Here is a 13,438-nt window from a genome sequence, read left to right as displayed (position 1 = left end):
GCTAAGACGTCTTGGGTTTAGTTGCCCAGGTCCCGAGGTCCAGTGGCAGTTTAGGGTTATCAGGTTATCATCCGATAAGAGTTGACATTCGATGGCTTAATGAAATGAGTTGCATATGATGGAATAGTAGAGTGAGTCATTGAATTCGTTTAATAGATACATGTCGCTAAGCGGTAGGTTTGCATTTGAGGAGCTCAGCGCCCTAACAAACCGGGATGAAGAGATGGCCCAAAAGAATCATGCTCCTCCAGGGCCAAGATCCTTCCCCTTGACACTCTTCCACTCTACACCCAAAGCGCCGATCATACTGATAGATGCCACAGCCGCACCGACAATGAAGGTCTGGGTGAGTGCGTCATTGTAAGCATGAAGGACTCCGGGCAGGTCAGCCTTGTCCACAACACTGTGGAGGCTAGTGGCGCCCGTCTGGAGAATCACACCTGGATCCAGGTGGGGCATGTATCTAGCGAGATACTCAACAAGCTTGTTTCTGAAAACATTGTTTCCAATGGAAACAAAAAGGGCACCGCCAAGCGTCTGAGCGAAGACGATGATGGCTGTGCCGGTGGGTACATCAGCAAGATCAAGGACAACCTGGACAGCGATCATAGATTGCTGCATACCAGCACCGACACCGACACCGGCGAGAATCTGATAACCAATCCAAACAGCTTTGGATGTATCCGGATGGAACATGCTCATCAGACCGTAGCCAATGGCGAGAAGGACTGTACCGAAAATCATAAAGGGTGTGTAGTAACCGACGAGGGTGATGATGATTCCCGATATGATGGAAGTAAGAACAACGGAAATCAGCATAGGCAGGTTCATAATCCCTGAGCTGACGGGACTGGCATTTTTCACGGCTTGGAACCAGATGGGTAAGAAGTAGACAGAGGAGAGGAAGGCAGAACCTATGCAAAAGCTGTAAAGGGCAGCGAAGCAAATAGTGCGGCGGAAGAAGATACGCGGTGGCACTGTAGCATTATCTTGCTCTCTGTACTGGACGAATAGAAAGAGCAAAATGAGGACGGCGAAGAGGCAAAATAGCACAATGATGCGCCAGCTGTTCCAGGCATAGATGGTGCCACCCCATTGTAGAGCTAGCAACAAGCAGATGATGGCAGGTAGGAAAAGAGATGTACCCACGGGGTCAAACTTCTTAATGCGCTCGATCCATGTCGATTCCTTGACATGGCGATTGGGGGCAGGGGAAAAGATTGCAATCACCAGAACAGTGACAGCTCCGATTGGGAGGTTAATGTAAAAGCACCACCGCCATGTCGCCTTGTCTGTGAAAACCCCACCGAGAAGAGGCCCAGCCACAGACGAGATACCGAACATCCCACCGATAAGGCCATTGTACAATGGGCGCTTCTCTAAGGCCACCGAGTGAGCGATCATGATGAGGGAGCCCGAGAAAATGCCCGCAGATCCAATTCCAGCGACAGCACGGCCCATGATAAGCGTCAGACTGCTGTTAGCCACACCGCAGATCAGACTACCCAGCTCGAATACGCCAATGGCAGCAAGATATGTCCATTTAACATTGAAGAAAGTGTAGAACTTTCCGAAGAGCAGCTGAAGTGAAGCTGTGGTGAGAAGGTATGCTGAAACAGAAACAAAATAAAAATATCAAGATCAGTTCACCCCAATCCTCTAGGTTGCCTTTGACGTACCACTTCCGTACCATCCGACATCATCAAGGCTTTGGAACTGGCTCGTGATTTTTGGAATCGCCGTGGCAATGATGCTGTTATCTATATGACAAGAGAATATCCGTTAGTCTGGCCCTGCAATCAACTCTCGGCAAGAAATAGATGTAGACCCACCAAGTGCCACTAGAAACACACCCAGGCATAACGCTAGTGTGATCAAAGCCAGTTTGGGACCCGTTTGATGCCCGGTTCCCTCACTTGTAGTGGGCTCAACTGATAGATGCTCGGTGTTGAGCTCAGCCGCTACAGGTTGGAGTCCCTTTTCTTGCTCGGGGGAAACATGGGAAGTCAAAGTCTTCTCTTCCTGCTCAGAAAGATCGATGTGACTGGATTTGGCTGTGAACTCCATTTTTAGCGACTGGATAGACCGAAGCGTTCTTCAGTAGAGGGCGATCGGGTGAGAGCTGAGGGGGGGAGAGAGAAAAGCAAACAGCCTCAGTATCAAGCGTTAAAAGAGAGAGATGGAAAGAGAGGAAGACAGAAAACCTTAAAAGGATTGCTGACTTGAACCCCAAAAACGACTAGGTGGTTTTCCCCCGATGGGAACTCTGGTGCCTTCTAAGGTTGTATCTGATTTATGTAGAGATATAACATTCGAGGTACTTCATGTAACATATTCTTCAAATCTATGTACACATAAAATCTAGTCTCCCTTTTCTTTTTCTTTACATTTATAAAACCTCTCTGACAAATCAAATGGAATGAGGAAATGAGATATCGTGTCTTGCTTGAGGCGCCGTGGCCCGTATTCATTGGTCAAGAGCCTGGTTCTGGCACTGTTCCTCTCTCGTCAGCTGATAGATCTCTCTGGAGGGGATAGTTCCAAGTTTATGACACTCACCATTTGATAATATACGCCCCTTTGGCCCAGAAGCTCAATGTGACTACCCTTTTCCAGCACGTTGCCACCTTCTCCCAGTACAAATATAACATCGGCGTTTTGACTGGTGGTCAGCCGATGTGCAACTGCAATCATGGTCCTCTCCCTAGCTGCACGTTCAAGGGATACTTGAACCAATCGCTCGCTCTCGGGGTCGAGAGAGCTGGTAGCTTCGTCGAGAAGAAGAACTCCGGGATTACGAATTAAAGCCCTAGCAATCGCGAGGCGCTGCTTTTGGCCTCCAGAAAGAGTGATGCCACGCGACCCGATATTGTTACCATAGCCCTCGGGAAGAGATATGATGAAGTCATGGATTGACGCTTCCTGGCAAGCAGCGTGAACTTGCTCGTCTGTGACGCTGGCTTCGCCCATACCAAGGAGAATGTTGTCCTGAATTGTGCCTGTCGAGAGTGAGTGTGAATTCCTGCAAATTATACCAAGGGTAATACAGACCTTGGAACAAAGTAGGCTCTTGCGCCACAAGAGACAAATGCATCCCCCACGCATACATGTTGATATCCGAAATATCCGTCCCGTTGAACAGTATTTGGCCCTTTTCCGGCTCAAAGAATCTCTCGATCAGAGATATGATACTGGTCTTTCCACTTCCAGATGCGCCTACTAGAGCAGCAAACTGCCCCTTTCCAATTTGCATGTTCAGCCCGTCCAAGATGGGCACCTTTCGACCAGGGTACTTCAGGCTAAGGTCCCAAATCTCGATTGTAACACCACCGTCTTGTATTGGGAAGCCGTGCTTTTCGGGAAGGCTAACAATGCTAGAACCCTCGCTTGTAGGATACGTTCTGATGCAATATTCGCCTGGGCAGCGTTAGGACCGAAAGTCCAAATCTTTCCGATCCCCTCGGCAGCATTCATGATTGCCATTTGACACACAAAAAACACCATAGTGCCAAATTCCCCATGAGTGAAAAGGCGGCCACCATACTAAAATATCAATGCCTGACATCCTAGGCTGGTACTTTCAGAGAATCCGAGGATGATGCTCACCCAGCGAGCTTTCCTGTAAGCAGAAGTCACATACCATTGGCACAAGGTCTCAAAGCGATCAGATATGGAGTCCTCGAGGGTTAAGGAAGTCACCGTACGAAAAGCTCCAATGGCCTCCGAGGCAAATTGAGAACTTTCAGCAAAAACCGTACCATTCATCTCCTCGAATTGAAGCTCGTATCGAAATCGGATATAGCTAGAGAACACCCCAATCGGGCCCGCGCCAGCCAAAGAAACCAGTGCCAGCTTCCAGCTATACACCAGAGCCATCGTCAGGTTTCCGACAATGTTAAATGTAGAGATTCCGACCTGAGCGAGATCGACACCCATCATGTTTTCGATTTTGTGCGGGTCATCTCTGACGCGAGCGATAAGTGTGCCGTGAGAGAGACCGTCTTCGCTGAAATATGCTGCTCGTTGGTGTATGAGAGATCGGAAATACTCTTTTTGGTATTTAGATCGGATCAAAGATGCGACGTAACCCACGAATAATTCCAAAGATTCTCAGTTCAAAGCTGAAGAATCTGTTTTTAAAGGTCTCAACTCAACCCACCTAACCTTGGAATCAAGATTGTCTTAGCAAAATATCAAACTACGGCTTTCCCCTGCCGATCAAAATGGAGGATATGGTACCGGAGGATAAGCTCCGCGCCTGCGCCAATTGCGCGCGGGCGAAGACCAAGTGCATCCGGCCGGACAATGACACTGGCACCTGTCAAAGGCTCGTGTTTCCCTTGGTATTCTACATTATCAGGCAAATCTTACTAATGTTCATCAGATGTACCAAGAACAAGCTGAAATGCTCTAAACGGCATTCAATGTCGAAAAACCGATGAGGCAAGGCAACGTAAGTGTTTTCTACTTGCGGAAGCCATGTACGCAGCTCATTTACACGTTTCCAGTCATTCCAAGGTACTGGAGCAGAAGTTGGATAATATAATGGCACTTCTCACCCGAGATGGAGAGAAGCCACCTGGCAAAGATCGGGTTACCGAGCGTGTTCCATTTCCCAGCCAGGCCCCTGCTTCAGTAACACACCCTCCAACCCCAGATCACCCGCAGGCTCAGACATTATATCGGACACTTTCGACCAGCTCTTCACCTCGCCCGATCTGTATTTTTCCCGGGTTTGAGATTTCCCTCTCCGACGCGGACCAAATTCTTCAAGAATACAGAACCACCATGCTTCCCGAATTTCCTTTTGTTCCAGTGTCACCAGGGAGCTTTTCTGACATGGCCAACGAGAGGCCTTTCCTTGCGAAGGTAATTATCTATGTCTGTAGGCCGCCACCTGGGTCCTTGGTGGAGTTCGAAAACTGGTTCCGCCAACACGTTTCTCATGAGGCTGTCGTTCTTGTGAACAAAAGCTTGGAGCTTGTCCAGGCGATTCTGGTCTTTCTAGCTTGGTATGATGCAACAATCTTTCTCTCGCTTGTTTAGAGTGGTCGCAGAGGTTACAAACTGATATTTCTGTTTCTCAAGGAATGATATATTTTTTTTATGCCGCATCTAAAGATACTTCCCTGTTGCAATTGGCGATTGGGCTCGTCGAAGATCTGGGTCTAACGAGGCCACATCATGCAGAGAACCTAGCCTTCGAATCTATCGTTGAAGATGCAGCTCATCAGCGCAACGATCTAAATCCCCCGCCCAAACAAACCAGGGCTGACAATTGAACTTTGGTGGGCGTTTTTTACACAATATCTACGTGAGTTTTCGGTCCTGTCTCTTGAATGATTACTGCGATACTCATATGACCGCCACTATAGACTCAGTAGCCTGCTTGGCAAACGATACAGACTCGACTTTACGCCACACTTTGATGAGTGCTGCCGGCAACTGCTACATGATCAAGAATACTCGACCGACACACTTTTGGTGCATCTCGTCGGAATTTGTAAGATTTCTACCAGGGTAGATACCCTATTTCGACAGATGGTCGACAGTTCGCACACTTGCCAGTCCAGCGGATTATACTCCATGGCGGTGGCTTCAATCACGAAGGACCTCGCTACGTTCATGCAACAATTACCAAACAATCTGAAGTGGAATTGTAAGTCTACAATATCATGAATCAATGCACTGTCATATCTCACGCCATGAAGACCTGTTGAAGATGCACCTGCTGCTATCCACATTCGATTGCTCGAACCCTTCAAGCCGAATGACAGAGACGAGACGCCTCAAGCCACCCATTTGCGATGCCAAAAACTTTTGGATTGCTTACAAAGTACACAGGCTCTTTTTGATATATTCCGCTCAGTACCAGTCGAATCATATGAGTTGCTTACATTCATACCTGTTCTCCATGTCGCTCTCGCTATCATCAAAGCCGGCCGCTTGCTATCCTTTGAGGACCCAGCCTGGGACGTGAATACGGCACGGAGTACATATGATTTTCCAGGCATTCTTCATCAACTTACCAACTCATTCGAGGACGCTAGCAGACGCGGTGGCCCGAGAAGCAAAATCATAGTACACGGTCGACCAATCCTTTCTGAGTATGCGGCGTCCTATCGGGGCATCGAAAGTTTGTATTCCGCAACGGTGAAAAAAAGCGCAATTCCCGCAAGCACAATTTTCCCGGAAATAGTCAATGGGTCTGGCGGAGATTTCTTTTTGGATTTCTGGAACCCTTTGGCTGAGTTGACGAATGGGCTTTTCCCTTGAGGATTGGATACTTCTTCTCTAGTGTCTTCTCTAGTGTATCGTGGGAAAGACGAAAGACATGAAATTCTAGTTCGGGAAAATTTCTTCTAAGCCTAAGAACACAACCAAAGCAAAATACCTCAGAACTGGAATCTTCGGACAGCCTTGAAACGAGAAAAGCCGCCAAGCTGCAAAATGAAACAGGCTGGAAAGGATTTATTGAAACACTTCTCATCGCGGTCGGTTGGAAGCTGGTTAAGATGCGCGTTTATCTCGGTGATGTGAGCATAAAATTCGAGGTAGCGAGGCCAATCACGATCACTGGCATGGGCATAGAAAGAGAGGTCATATATAGAGACTTCCAAAACTCGCTCTTAAACGAGGTCAAAAGCGGGCGAGCAGAAGGGTGAAGAGAAGGGCGAGAAGTCAGAACAGCAACTCCGTCGGCCAAGCCGTCACCCTCCTCGGCATCATCAACGCTTTCGAAGGATGCCTCTTCCGACTGGCGCGGCATGGGGGGCAACGTCTCAGGAACTAGAGGTCATTCATGAAAGTAGAGTGTGTCATTTTGATCGTACAAGATCCCAATTAAGATCCTGGCCCATAGAAGTATGTTGCTATATTGTAAATCTTTACCTAGGCACCGAGGAGACCCGTGCAATAGGTGTTCCCAGATCAAAGCGGGCCGATCCTTTGAAAAGGAATTTGAAGCATGGAGTCTTCGTCTTAACGCCTATAATTGACCTCTGGTGATATCCGAGATACAAGCTGATTTTAGTTTTTGATTGGTATAATGTCGGTGTCTTCCCGACCCTCAGAAGGGGATGAGGATCATAGTTCCTTGTTTGGGATCGCTAACACTGAATTTGTGTGTTAAGTGGCATTAGAATGATAAAATCAGTCGTTCTTGATATTTTATATATTTTTCAGTCGTTGGTTTTTCCAAACGGTGTTCTTCCCTGGTATTTGGAGCTCAGCTCTATACTTAATTGTCCACATCCAAGTCAGCCAGAACACTCCAAAAATGACATATTCAAAACCGGATTTAGAATATAAACCTGACTTATCCAAATAGAATAACTTGATTGGGGAAAGAAATCCTGGACTGACAGTCAATCGACGTAAGTGCGCTACATACTCATGACGTCAAGCCCAACCAGCTGCAAACAAGGACCAAGCAAGATCGACATTTTAGAGCTATTTAAACAATTTAATCTGCATGAATCTGGGGAAATCAACTAAACATAATTCAATCGCATTTCAATTCCTACACTATCGGAATCTTCTACCATCTACCACTATTCTACTACACATCAATCATGTTCACCAAGTCCGCAGCACGATTCGCTCCTCTCCTGAGAACCCGGGTGGCGACACAGACCGCTCCTAGCTTCCAGGCAATTCGTTCCATCTCAGCTACTGCCCCATGCAATAAGGGACCTATCGATGCGACAAAGGACACACTGAAGAAGGCCGATCGGACCGTTGCCGATGCAGCAGTCAAGGGCATTAATACGGGTGGTATGTGTTCAATGTGATCTCATAGATCAAAGATATACAAAGCTTTGATTCAATGTGCAGAGGCGGATGCTAACGTGACTGTACCAATAGAGAAAGCCGCTGAGAAGATCAAGGAGGTTGTTGGCTCCGGGGCCAAGCAAGCAAAGGAAAAGGGAGGAGAGGTGAAGGGCGAGGCCGCCGAGTATGCAGGAAAGGGCAAGGGCAAGGCATCAGAAGTATTGGGCGAAGCTAAGGGTGAGGCAGCGGAATATGCAGGCAAGGGCAAGGGCAAGGCCGAAGAAGCCAAAAGCAAGGCCGAAGATGCACTGAACAAAGCCAATGAGAAGACGAAGTACTAGGTGATGTGCCAGGCTGAGAGATCGAACTCCACAACGATGAAAGGCTAGGATCTTGTCTGCCCGCAAAGATTGCGTTAAGCTTGTATCTCTTGTTATCCCAATTGTAATATTATTATCATGTTCCATTCATCAAGTTTGTTGTAGTCTATAGCGCTTCAATGCTTAAAATAGAATAGAGAAGAACACTTCAGCTGGGAGGCAGCATGAGGACGTATTCGCGCGAGCTCAGGCCGAAGCGAATTACATCCTTGTCCATGACTTCCACGTAGCGACCAGCGGGGATGGTCTCCCCGTTAATGCTTGATCCATTTGCACTCTCAAGATCAATGAGATAAGGCTTGACCTTGCCGATGCGGTCGCCGTATTCATTGCGCTTTTCAACAAATCGGAATTGTAGCACTGCATGCTGTTTTGAACAACTGGGATGGTCGAGTGGGAAATCTACCACCATTCGCTCACGACCGACCAGCCAGCAACTGCGTTCAGCCAATTCAACGGTTTCCAGCAAGTCTGGCCCTTTGAACACATACATGCGCCAGGGTTCCTTGGCGGGCGGCTTGCGCGCCTCTGGAGGCTCATGGTATTTTAAAACTATTTCCGCACCGCCTTGAACTCGAACTGTATTGGTTTCTGCTGCAAGTCTGCCCGTTGCGTTAAAGTTCGGCTTCTGCTTTTCTGGTGCAGGCGCCTCCCCAGGGTGTGCCACATCGGTGAATGCGTCGGACTGCGAGGGGAGAGGACCGCGTCGTTCCAATGCCTGCGGTGCAGGGCTGGGTGATTTTTGCGGCGAGCGAGACCGAGAGCGTGATCGCGTACCACGGTGTCTCCGAGATGATCTTCCTTCGTCTTCGTAGCGGGTATCACGGTGTCGGTGGCTGCGGTGTCTGTGTCTGCGGCGGTCTTCGCGGGCTGAGCTTGTTGATCGCTCTCTGCGTTCACGGCGAGGCCGATCGCGATCTCTTCGGCCGCTAGTTCTTTCAGCTGGACTGCGAGATGATCTCCGCCGAGAGCTGTCCCGATGAGAGCTCCGGCGGTCTTCATCGCGTCTTCTTGAGCCCGAGTAGTGATCATCTTGAGGTGCATCTCGTCGCCGACGTTCACGGGTCTGATCTGAAGGTGAGTGCGCGGAGCGCTGCCGGCGTTCGCGGCGGTCGTCGTCGGACCCAGCCATTGATGCTGTTGAAATGGGACTGCGGAGAAAGGCAAGCGTAAAGATCGAGGTGTTGGAGATCTTTAGATTAAAGCTCCAACTATATCCACGTGACCAGCCCGGAAGCCGATCCGAAGGATGAGAGCCTTACCACACCACCCTCACGATAACTTTGAGACAAGAACGCAACGGGGAGTTTGACCTTACTCTCTGAAGTGACACCATGTGACAATGTTTAAGAACATTCATCTCTATGTCAACCGCCCGCTACTATCGAAATTGACCGCGATCTCGCCACTGTCACATTTCAACCCCAAAATCTCTCCAAGTCATGGACTGCGGGCACCATGCAAAAGCAGGAGATATGCCACCGGAGCAGAATTCCCATTTCAGAACTACTCATGGCCTAGCACTGCGTCTTTCACCCCGTATGACGTCTTGAATCTACCCCGCGACGCGACGTACACGAAAAGACATTACTATGACCTCGTTAAGATCTACCACCCCGACCGACCTCTCACAGACCATCCTCTTTTCAGTCAATTGACCGCTGAAACCCGACTACATCGGTACCGGATTGTGGTTGACGCACATGATATCCTTTCCGATCCGATCAAACGAGCAGCGTATGATCGGAATGGCACTGGCTGGAGCCACACGGTATTGGATACAACCATAATTCGCGACTCACATGGACCAAACATCTACTCAAATGCCACATGGGAAGATTGGGAAGACTGGCATAACCGCCATCAAGGGCCGCAGCAACATGTTGTCGACCAGCGCACCTTCTCTCGGCTTATTATCCTCTTGGTGCTGTTTGCGGGCGCCCTTCAAGCATCCTGGATCGGGCAGATGAATAATGGCATGAATGATCGATTACGTGAGGTCACTGAGCAGTCGGCGCGGGTCCTACAGAGCCGCAGAGATGAGGCCATCAAACAGATGAATTCAAATGAGGCGCGGGTGCAGGGTTTCCTCATTCGGAGAGACCCCACCGGGTCGGGTGTGAAGGACCACGAGCAACCGGTTTATCAGAGCGAGTTGAATCCTCGTCGCGGTCTGGACGGGTCCTTCCAGGCTGGCCAAAATAGCCGAGAGTCTGCACAGCCGGTGGATAAGTCTGAACCTTCGGATCTCTCCTAATCCTGTTTGATGAACATACGATTGCATGACATTTCGGGTTTTTTACGTGTATTGTATTTTCATAAACGTTTGTAGTCCTGGAGACTTGCGACGTATTTCCTCGACTACTGAGAAAGTACATATCCTTCAATTAATCTCCACTTCGAATTACTTTGTAACAGCCTCTTTCCAGCCTTAGTCATAGGGCAAGGAAAGCAATACAATTTTGAGTGGCGGTTTTATCTAGTCAGGACGTATCGTCAACTGAATGAGAAACTTGATATATCGCCAAGAATAAGGGATGACTGCATAATCTGGGTGGTAAAACTGCCGCCTCGGGAAGTGATCGGCTCTCCCCCGGCTGTCCTGAACTGCTCACGAGCGATCCTGACAAGTTCACCGAACCTGATCGCTCACCCCAATGCCTAGGCTGGTCGATCGAATCAGCATTATCTTGCCTCTCCGGTCTTTCAGACTCTCCGGCATTAAATGCACCGTTACCCACTTATTCTTGGTAGCGAAGGCTGGAAAATGGCGGATTCGCGCGTTGCTATACAAACTTCCCTTCAATCATGAAACAGTTGGCCGATTTAAGCGGTCTCCCAACTTCTGTGAGAGATTGAGCATCTTGTTGTCCCTGAATTTACCATCCAATCTTCCATTCACAACATAGGCTCTTTCCAACCGCCCCTTCAATAGAGCCAAATATATATTCTTTAATTATCCCGGTTGTATATATCCGGGCCTGTGTTGACCATAACGTCATCGCATACTGACAATCGGGCACAGTTTCTAGTAGTGGATCCTACTATATTTACAAGAAGGGAAATGGCTGTTCCTGCTAGTAGGTAGAAAAGTCGGCGTTCATTCAAGTGTTAGGATAAAGATGAAATACGTCAGTAGTATCGAATTTCAAGATTCGTTGCCGGGGAAATCAGGGGATTAGTTCTCTTAAATACGGTAGTATCTAATTTTCACCCTTATATATACTGGGCATGCGCAACAAGCATAGGAAACCTCCCCTCACCTCGGAAGAGATGACTCACCTATAAATCAATCTCATGCTGCACAACGACCTTCTCGAAACTTGCAGCCCCCCGAGCCGACTCCTCAATCGCCTTGATGATAGCATCCTTACCCAAGACGGTCCGAATGGGCGGCATCCCGAGAGAGCGCAGATTCTGCACAGCCCATTCCACAATCCGCGAGGTACGCTGGGCATCCGCCACGCGAGCCGGGAAGGTGATTTTGCCGGCAGGTGTGTCTAAAGAGAGCTCATTCGCGGTGGTTGCGAAGCATTTCAACGCCCGCGGGTGGGGGATTGTGGTGACGACGGTAGCAGCGTCGTCGCAGCTTCGATAGCACCAATCCGCCATGTGCTCGGTTCCAACATAGCCGATCGTATCGAACGCCAGCCGGAGCGGTGTCCCTAGCTCACGAGCGAGTTGCTGGATCTGACCGACAACGTCCGCGTCATGGTAATCGACACAGTGCGTGGCGCCGAACTTCTTCAGGGCCTCGTGGTTGCGAGGTGACGCGGTCACGACGATGGGGTTCACTCCCACGGCGGCAGCTAGCTGGATAGCGGCCGTTCCGACGCCACTGGCTCCTCCCCATATCAGAAGTCCCCCGGGTGGCGCATCCAGATCCTCGCCTGGGTCTGGAAGACCCAGCTGGCAGAAGAGCGCGTCAGTCGCGGTCCGCATCGCGACACCAAGGGTCGCAGCGAGGCTCATGCTCATGTGTGTCGGGACGGGGAAGACCATGGAGTCGGGCGCAAGCATATAATCCTGGTGCGATCCGTACTTGTAGGGCCGTGGTTTTAGGGCGGGGGTCAGGCCGGCGACATTGTCTCCCACTTGGAAGCGAGACCCGGGACCGGCTTGGACGACAGTCCCGGAGAAATCGTATCCAGCAACGCAATCGACTATGCCCATACGTTTGCCATGCTTGAGATCAGCGGGATTGATGCCACTGAAGGCGACCTTTATGAGGGTCTCAGCCTGGTGAGGGTTGTACTGCTCCTGGATTCGCTTGACGGAGAGCTGGCTGGAGTGTGAAATCCAGACAGCGTTGTGAGGCATGACGGCGGTGACCAGAGAGCACGAGAGTCGTTCTCAACGGGAAGGTCGATCGATATTTGAGAATGCTGGAGGTAATGTGGGGAGTAAAATGATGGCGTCAATGGCAGGAGACGATATCTGGGGAATGAGTGTCTGTCCACGGATCTGCATTGTGGGGCGATCCCGAATGATCGGCCCCGATCCATCCTGCCGATTGGCTGTTTTGGCAGGCGTGCAGATACCTATTTACCTAGTTTGTCAGCAGGTCTATTACCTAGGTACATACCTACCTACCTACAGGCTTGGAAATCATTCAAGGCTTTTTCAGGGTTGGCTTCGAACCCAGAGCAATACTCAAAATAGATTAACCCCCATCCAGCCCTTATTTGCCCGCCGCACCATCCAATCGGCATTGAAGCCCTTGATTCATCCCATCATAACTTGGCCTGATACTAGAAGAAGTCCGTCCTAGCGGGTGTGATTGCGGGTGGATGTTAAGGATAATCTATGTGTGATGGCTTAAAAGGTAGGGAGAATCAGTAATTGTCCAGTTTGAAGTATCTATCTCCTGTGGCTTTCCCAACGATACCAAGGAAAAGCATATTCTTCGCTGATGATGGACCGATGCTGCCTCGTCTATGACCAGCTAGCTGCCCTCTAGGTACGAATCCCGACAGATCACTGGCGAAAAACACCATCGGACCGCCAATGTCGTCCGAGCAGCTCAGTCTTCCCACAGGCATCTTCTTCCCCAACCCCTTCAACTTGAGTCAGCGAGGAATTTTTCAGTCATAGCCATCGATGTCAAAGGCAACACGCAGTCATACGGGATTTCGTGGGGTCCAAAATCCACCGCCAGCGACTTGGACGTAGTCAACAGCGCCGCCCCTTTTGGAACATAGTGGGTCAATCTCAATGCGCCAGACAAGGCCGTGGTGGAGGAAGTTTGGATAATGCTGCCGCCCGTACCCTAGCAGATCATTTGA

The 13,438-nt window shown here is 49.6% G+C and overlaps 9 protein-coding genes across 9 annotated transcripts; 3 read left to right on the top strand and 6 right to left on the bottom strand.

Annotated features, from left to right (window-relative positions):
* Positions 1 to 237: 237 nt before the first annotated feature.
* Positions 238 to 2,067, bottom strand: N7500_008168 (MDR family MFS transporter; the record flags this gene model as incomplete). Its single annotated transcript, XM_056679312.1, has 3 exons — positions 238 to 1,610; positions 1,680 to 1,760; positions 1,833 to 2,067. 3 exons carry the CDS (start codon positions 2,065 to 2,067, stop codon positions 238 to 240), a joined length of 1,689 nt encoding a protein of 562 aa, XP_056529684.1.
* Positions 2,068 to 2,467: 400 nt separating this feature from the next.
* On the bottom strand, positions 2,468 to 3,936 carry N7500_008167 (ABC transporter ATP-binding protein; the record flags this gene model as incomplete). The annotated part of the gene is made up of 4 exons (XM_056679311.1): positions 2,468 to 2,494; positions 2,560 to 2,999; positions 3,052 to 3,417; positions 3,579 to 3,936. 4 exons carry the CDS (start codon positions 3,934 to 3,936, stop codon positions 2,468 to 2,470), a joined length of 1,191 nt encoding a protein of 396 aa, XP_056529683.1.
* Positions 3,937 to 4,223: 287 nt separating this feature from the next.
* Positions 4,224 to 5,046, top strand: N7500_008166 (uncharacterized protein; the record flags this gene model as incomplete). Its single annotated transcript, XM_056679310.1, has 2 exons — positions 4,224 to 4,331; positions 4,519 to 5,046. 2 exons carry the CDS (start codon positions 4,224 to 4,226, stop codon positions 5,044 to 5,046), a joined length of 636 nt encoding a protein of 211 aa, XP_056529682.1.
* Positions 5,047 to 6,523: 1,477 nt separating this feature from the next.
* N7500_008165 (uncharacterized protein) lies at positions 6,524 to 6,769 on the bottom strand (the record flags this gene model as incomplete). Its single annotated transcript, XM_056679309.1, has 1 exon — positions 6,524 to 6,769. One exon carries the CDS (start codon positions 6,767 to 6,769, stop codon positions 6,524 to 6,526), a length of 246 nt encoding a protein of 81 aa, XP_056529681.1.
* Positions 6,770 to 7,574: 805 nt separating this feature from the next.
* On the top strand, positions 7,575 to 8,114 carry N7500_008164 (uncharacterized protein; the record flags this gene model as incomplete). Its single annotated transcript, XM_056679308.1, has 2 exons — positions 7,575 to 7,776; positions 7,867 to 8,114. 2 exons carry the CDS (start codon positions 7,575 to 7,577, stop codon positions 8,112 to 8,114), a joined length of 450 nt encoding a protein of 149 aa, XP_056529680.1.
* A 187-nt stretch (positions 8,115 to 8,301) lies between these two features.
* N7500_008163 (putative FHA domain protein SNIP1) lies at positions 8,302 to 9,285 on the bottom strand (the record flags this gene model as incomplete). The annotated part of the gene is made up of 1 exon (XM_056679307.1): positions 8,302 to 9,285. One exon carries the CDS (start codon positions 9,283 to 9,285, stop codon positions 8,302 to 8,304), a length of 984 nt encoding a protein of 327 aa, XP_056529679.1.
* Positions 9,286 to 9,495: 210 nt separating this feature from the next.
* N7500_008162 (J domain-containing protein) lies at positions 9,496 to 10,410 on the top strand (the record flags this gene model as incomplete). Its single annotated transcript, XM_056679306.1, has 1 exon — positions 9,496 to 10,410. The coding sequence occupies one exon, from the start codon at positions 9,496 to 9,498 to the stop codon at positions 10,408 to 10,410; it is 915 nt and encodes a 304-aa protein (XP_056529678.1).
* Positions 10,411 to 11,435: 1,025 nt separating this feature from the next.
* N7500_008161 (zinc-binding alcohol dehydrogenase family protein) lies at positions 11,436 to 12,473 on the bottom strand (the record flags this gene model as incomplete). The annotated part of the gene is made up of 1 exon (XM_056679305.1): positions 11,436 to 12,473. The coding sequence occupies one exon, from the start codon at positions 12,471 to 12,473 to the stop codon at positions 11,436 to 11,438; it is 1,038 nt and encodes a 345-aa protein (XP_056529677.1).
* Positions 12,474 to 12,506: 33 nt separating this feature from the next.
* Positions 12,507 to 12,765, bottom strand: N7500_008160 (uncharacterized protein; the record flags this gene model as incomplete). The annotated part of the gene is made up of 2 exons (XM_056679304.1): positions 12,507 to 12,694; positions 12,747 to 12,765. 2 exons carry the CDS (start codon positions 12,763 to 12,765, stop codon positions 12,507 to 12,509), a joined length of 207 nt encoding a protein of 68 aa, XP_056529676.1.
* Positions 12,766 to 13,438: the final 673 nt, after the last annotated feature.

Source organism: Penicillium coprophilum (genome assembly GCF_028826855.1).
Source record: "Penicillium coprophilum strain IBT 35676 chromosome Unknown utg000005l_segment0_segment0, whole genome shotgun sequence".
In the NCBI taxonomy this organism is placed as follows: Eukaryota; Fungi; Ascomycota; class Eurotiomycetes; order Eurotiales; family Aspergillaceae; genus Penicillium; species Penicillium coprophilum.
This window is presented reverse-complemented; position numbering and strand designations above follow the sequence as displayed.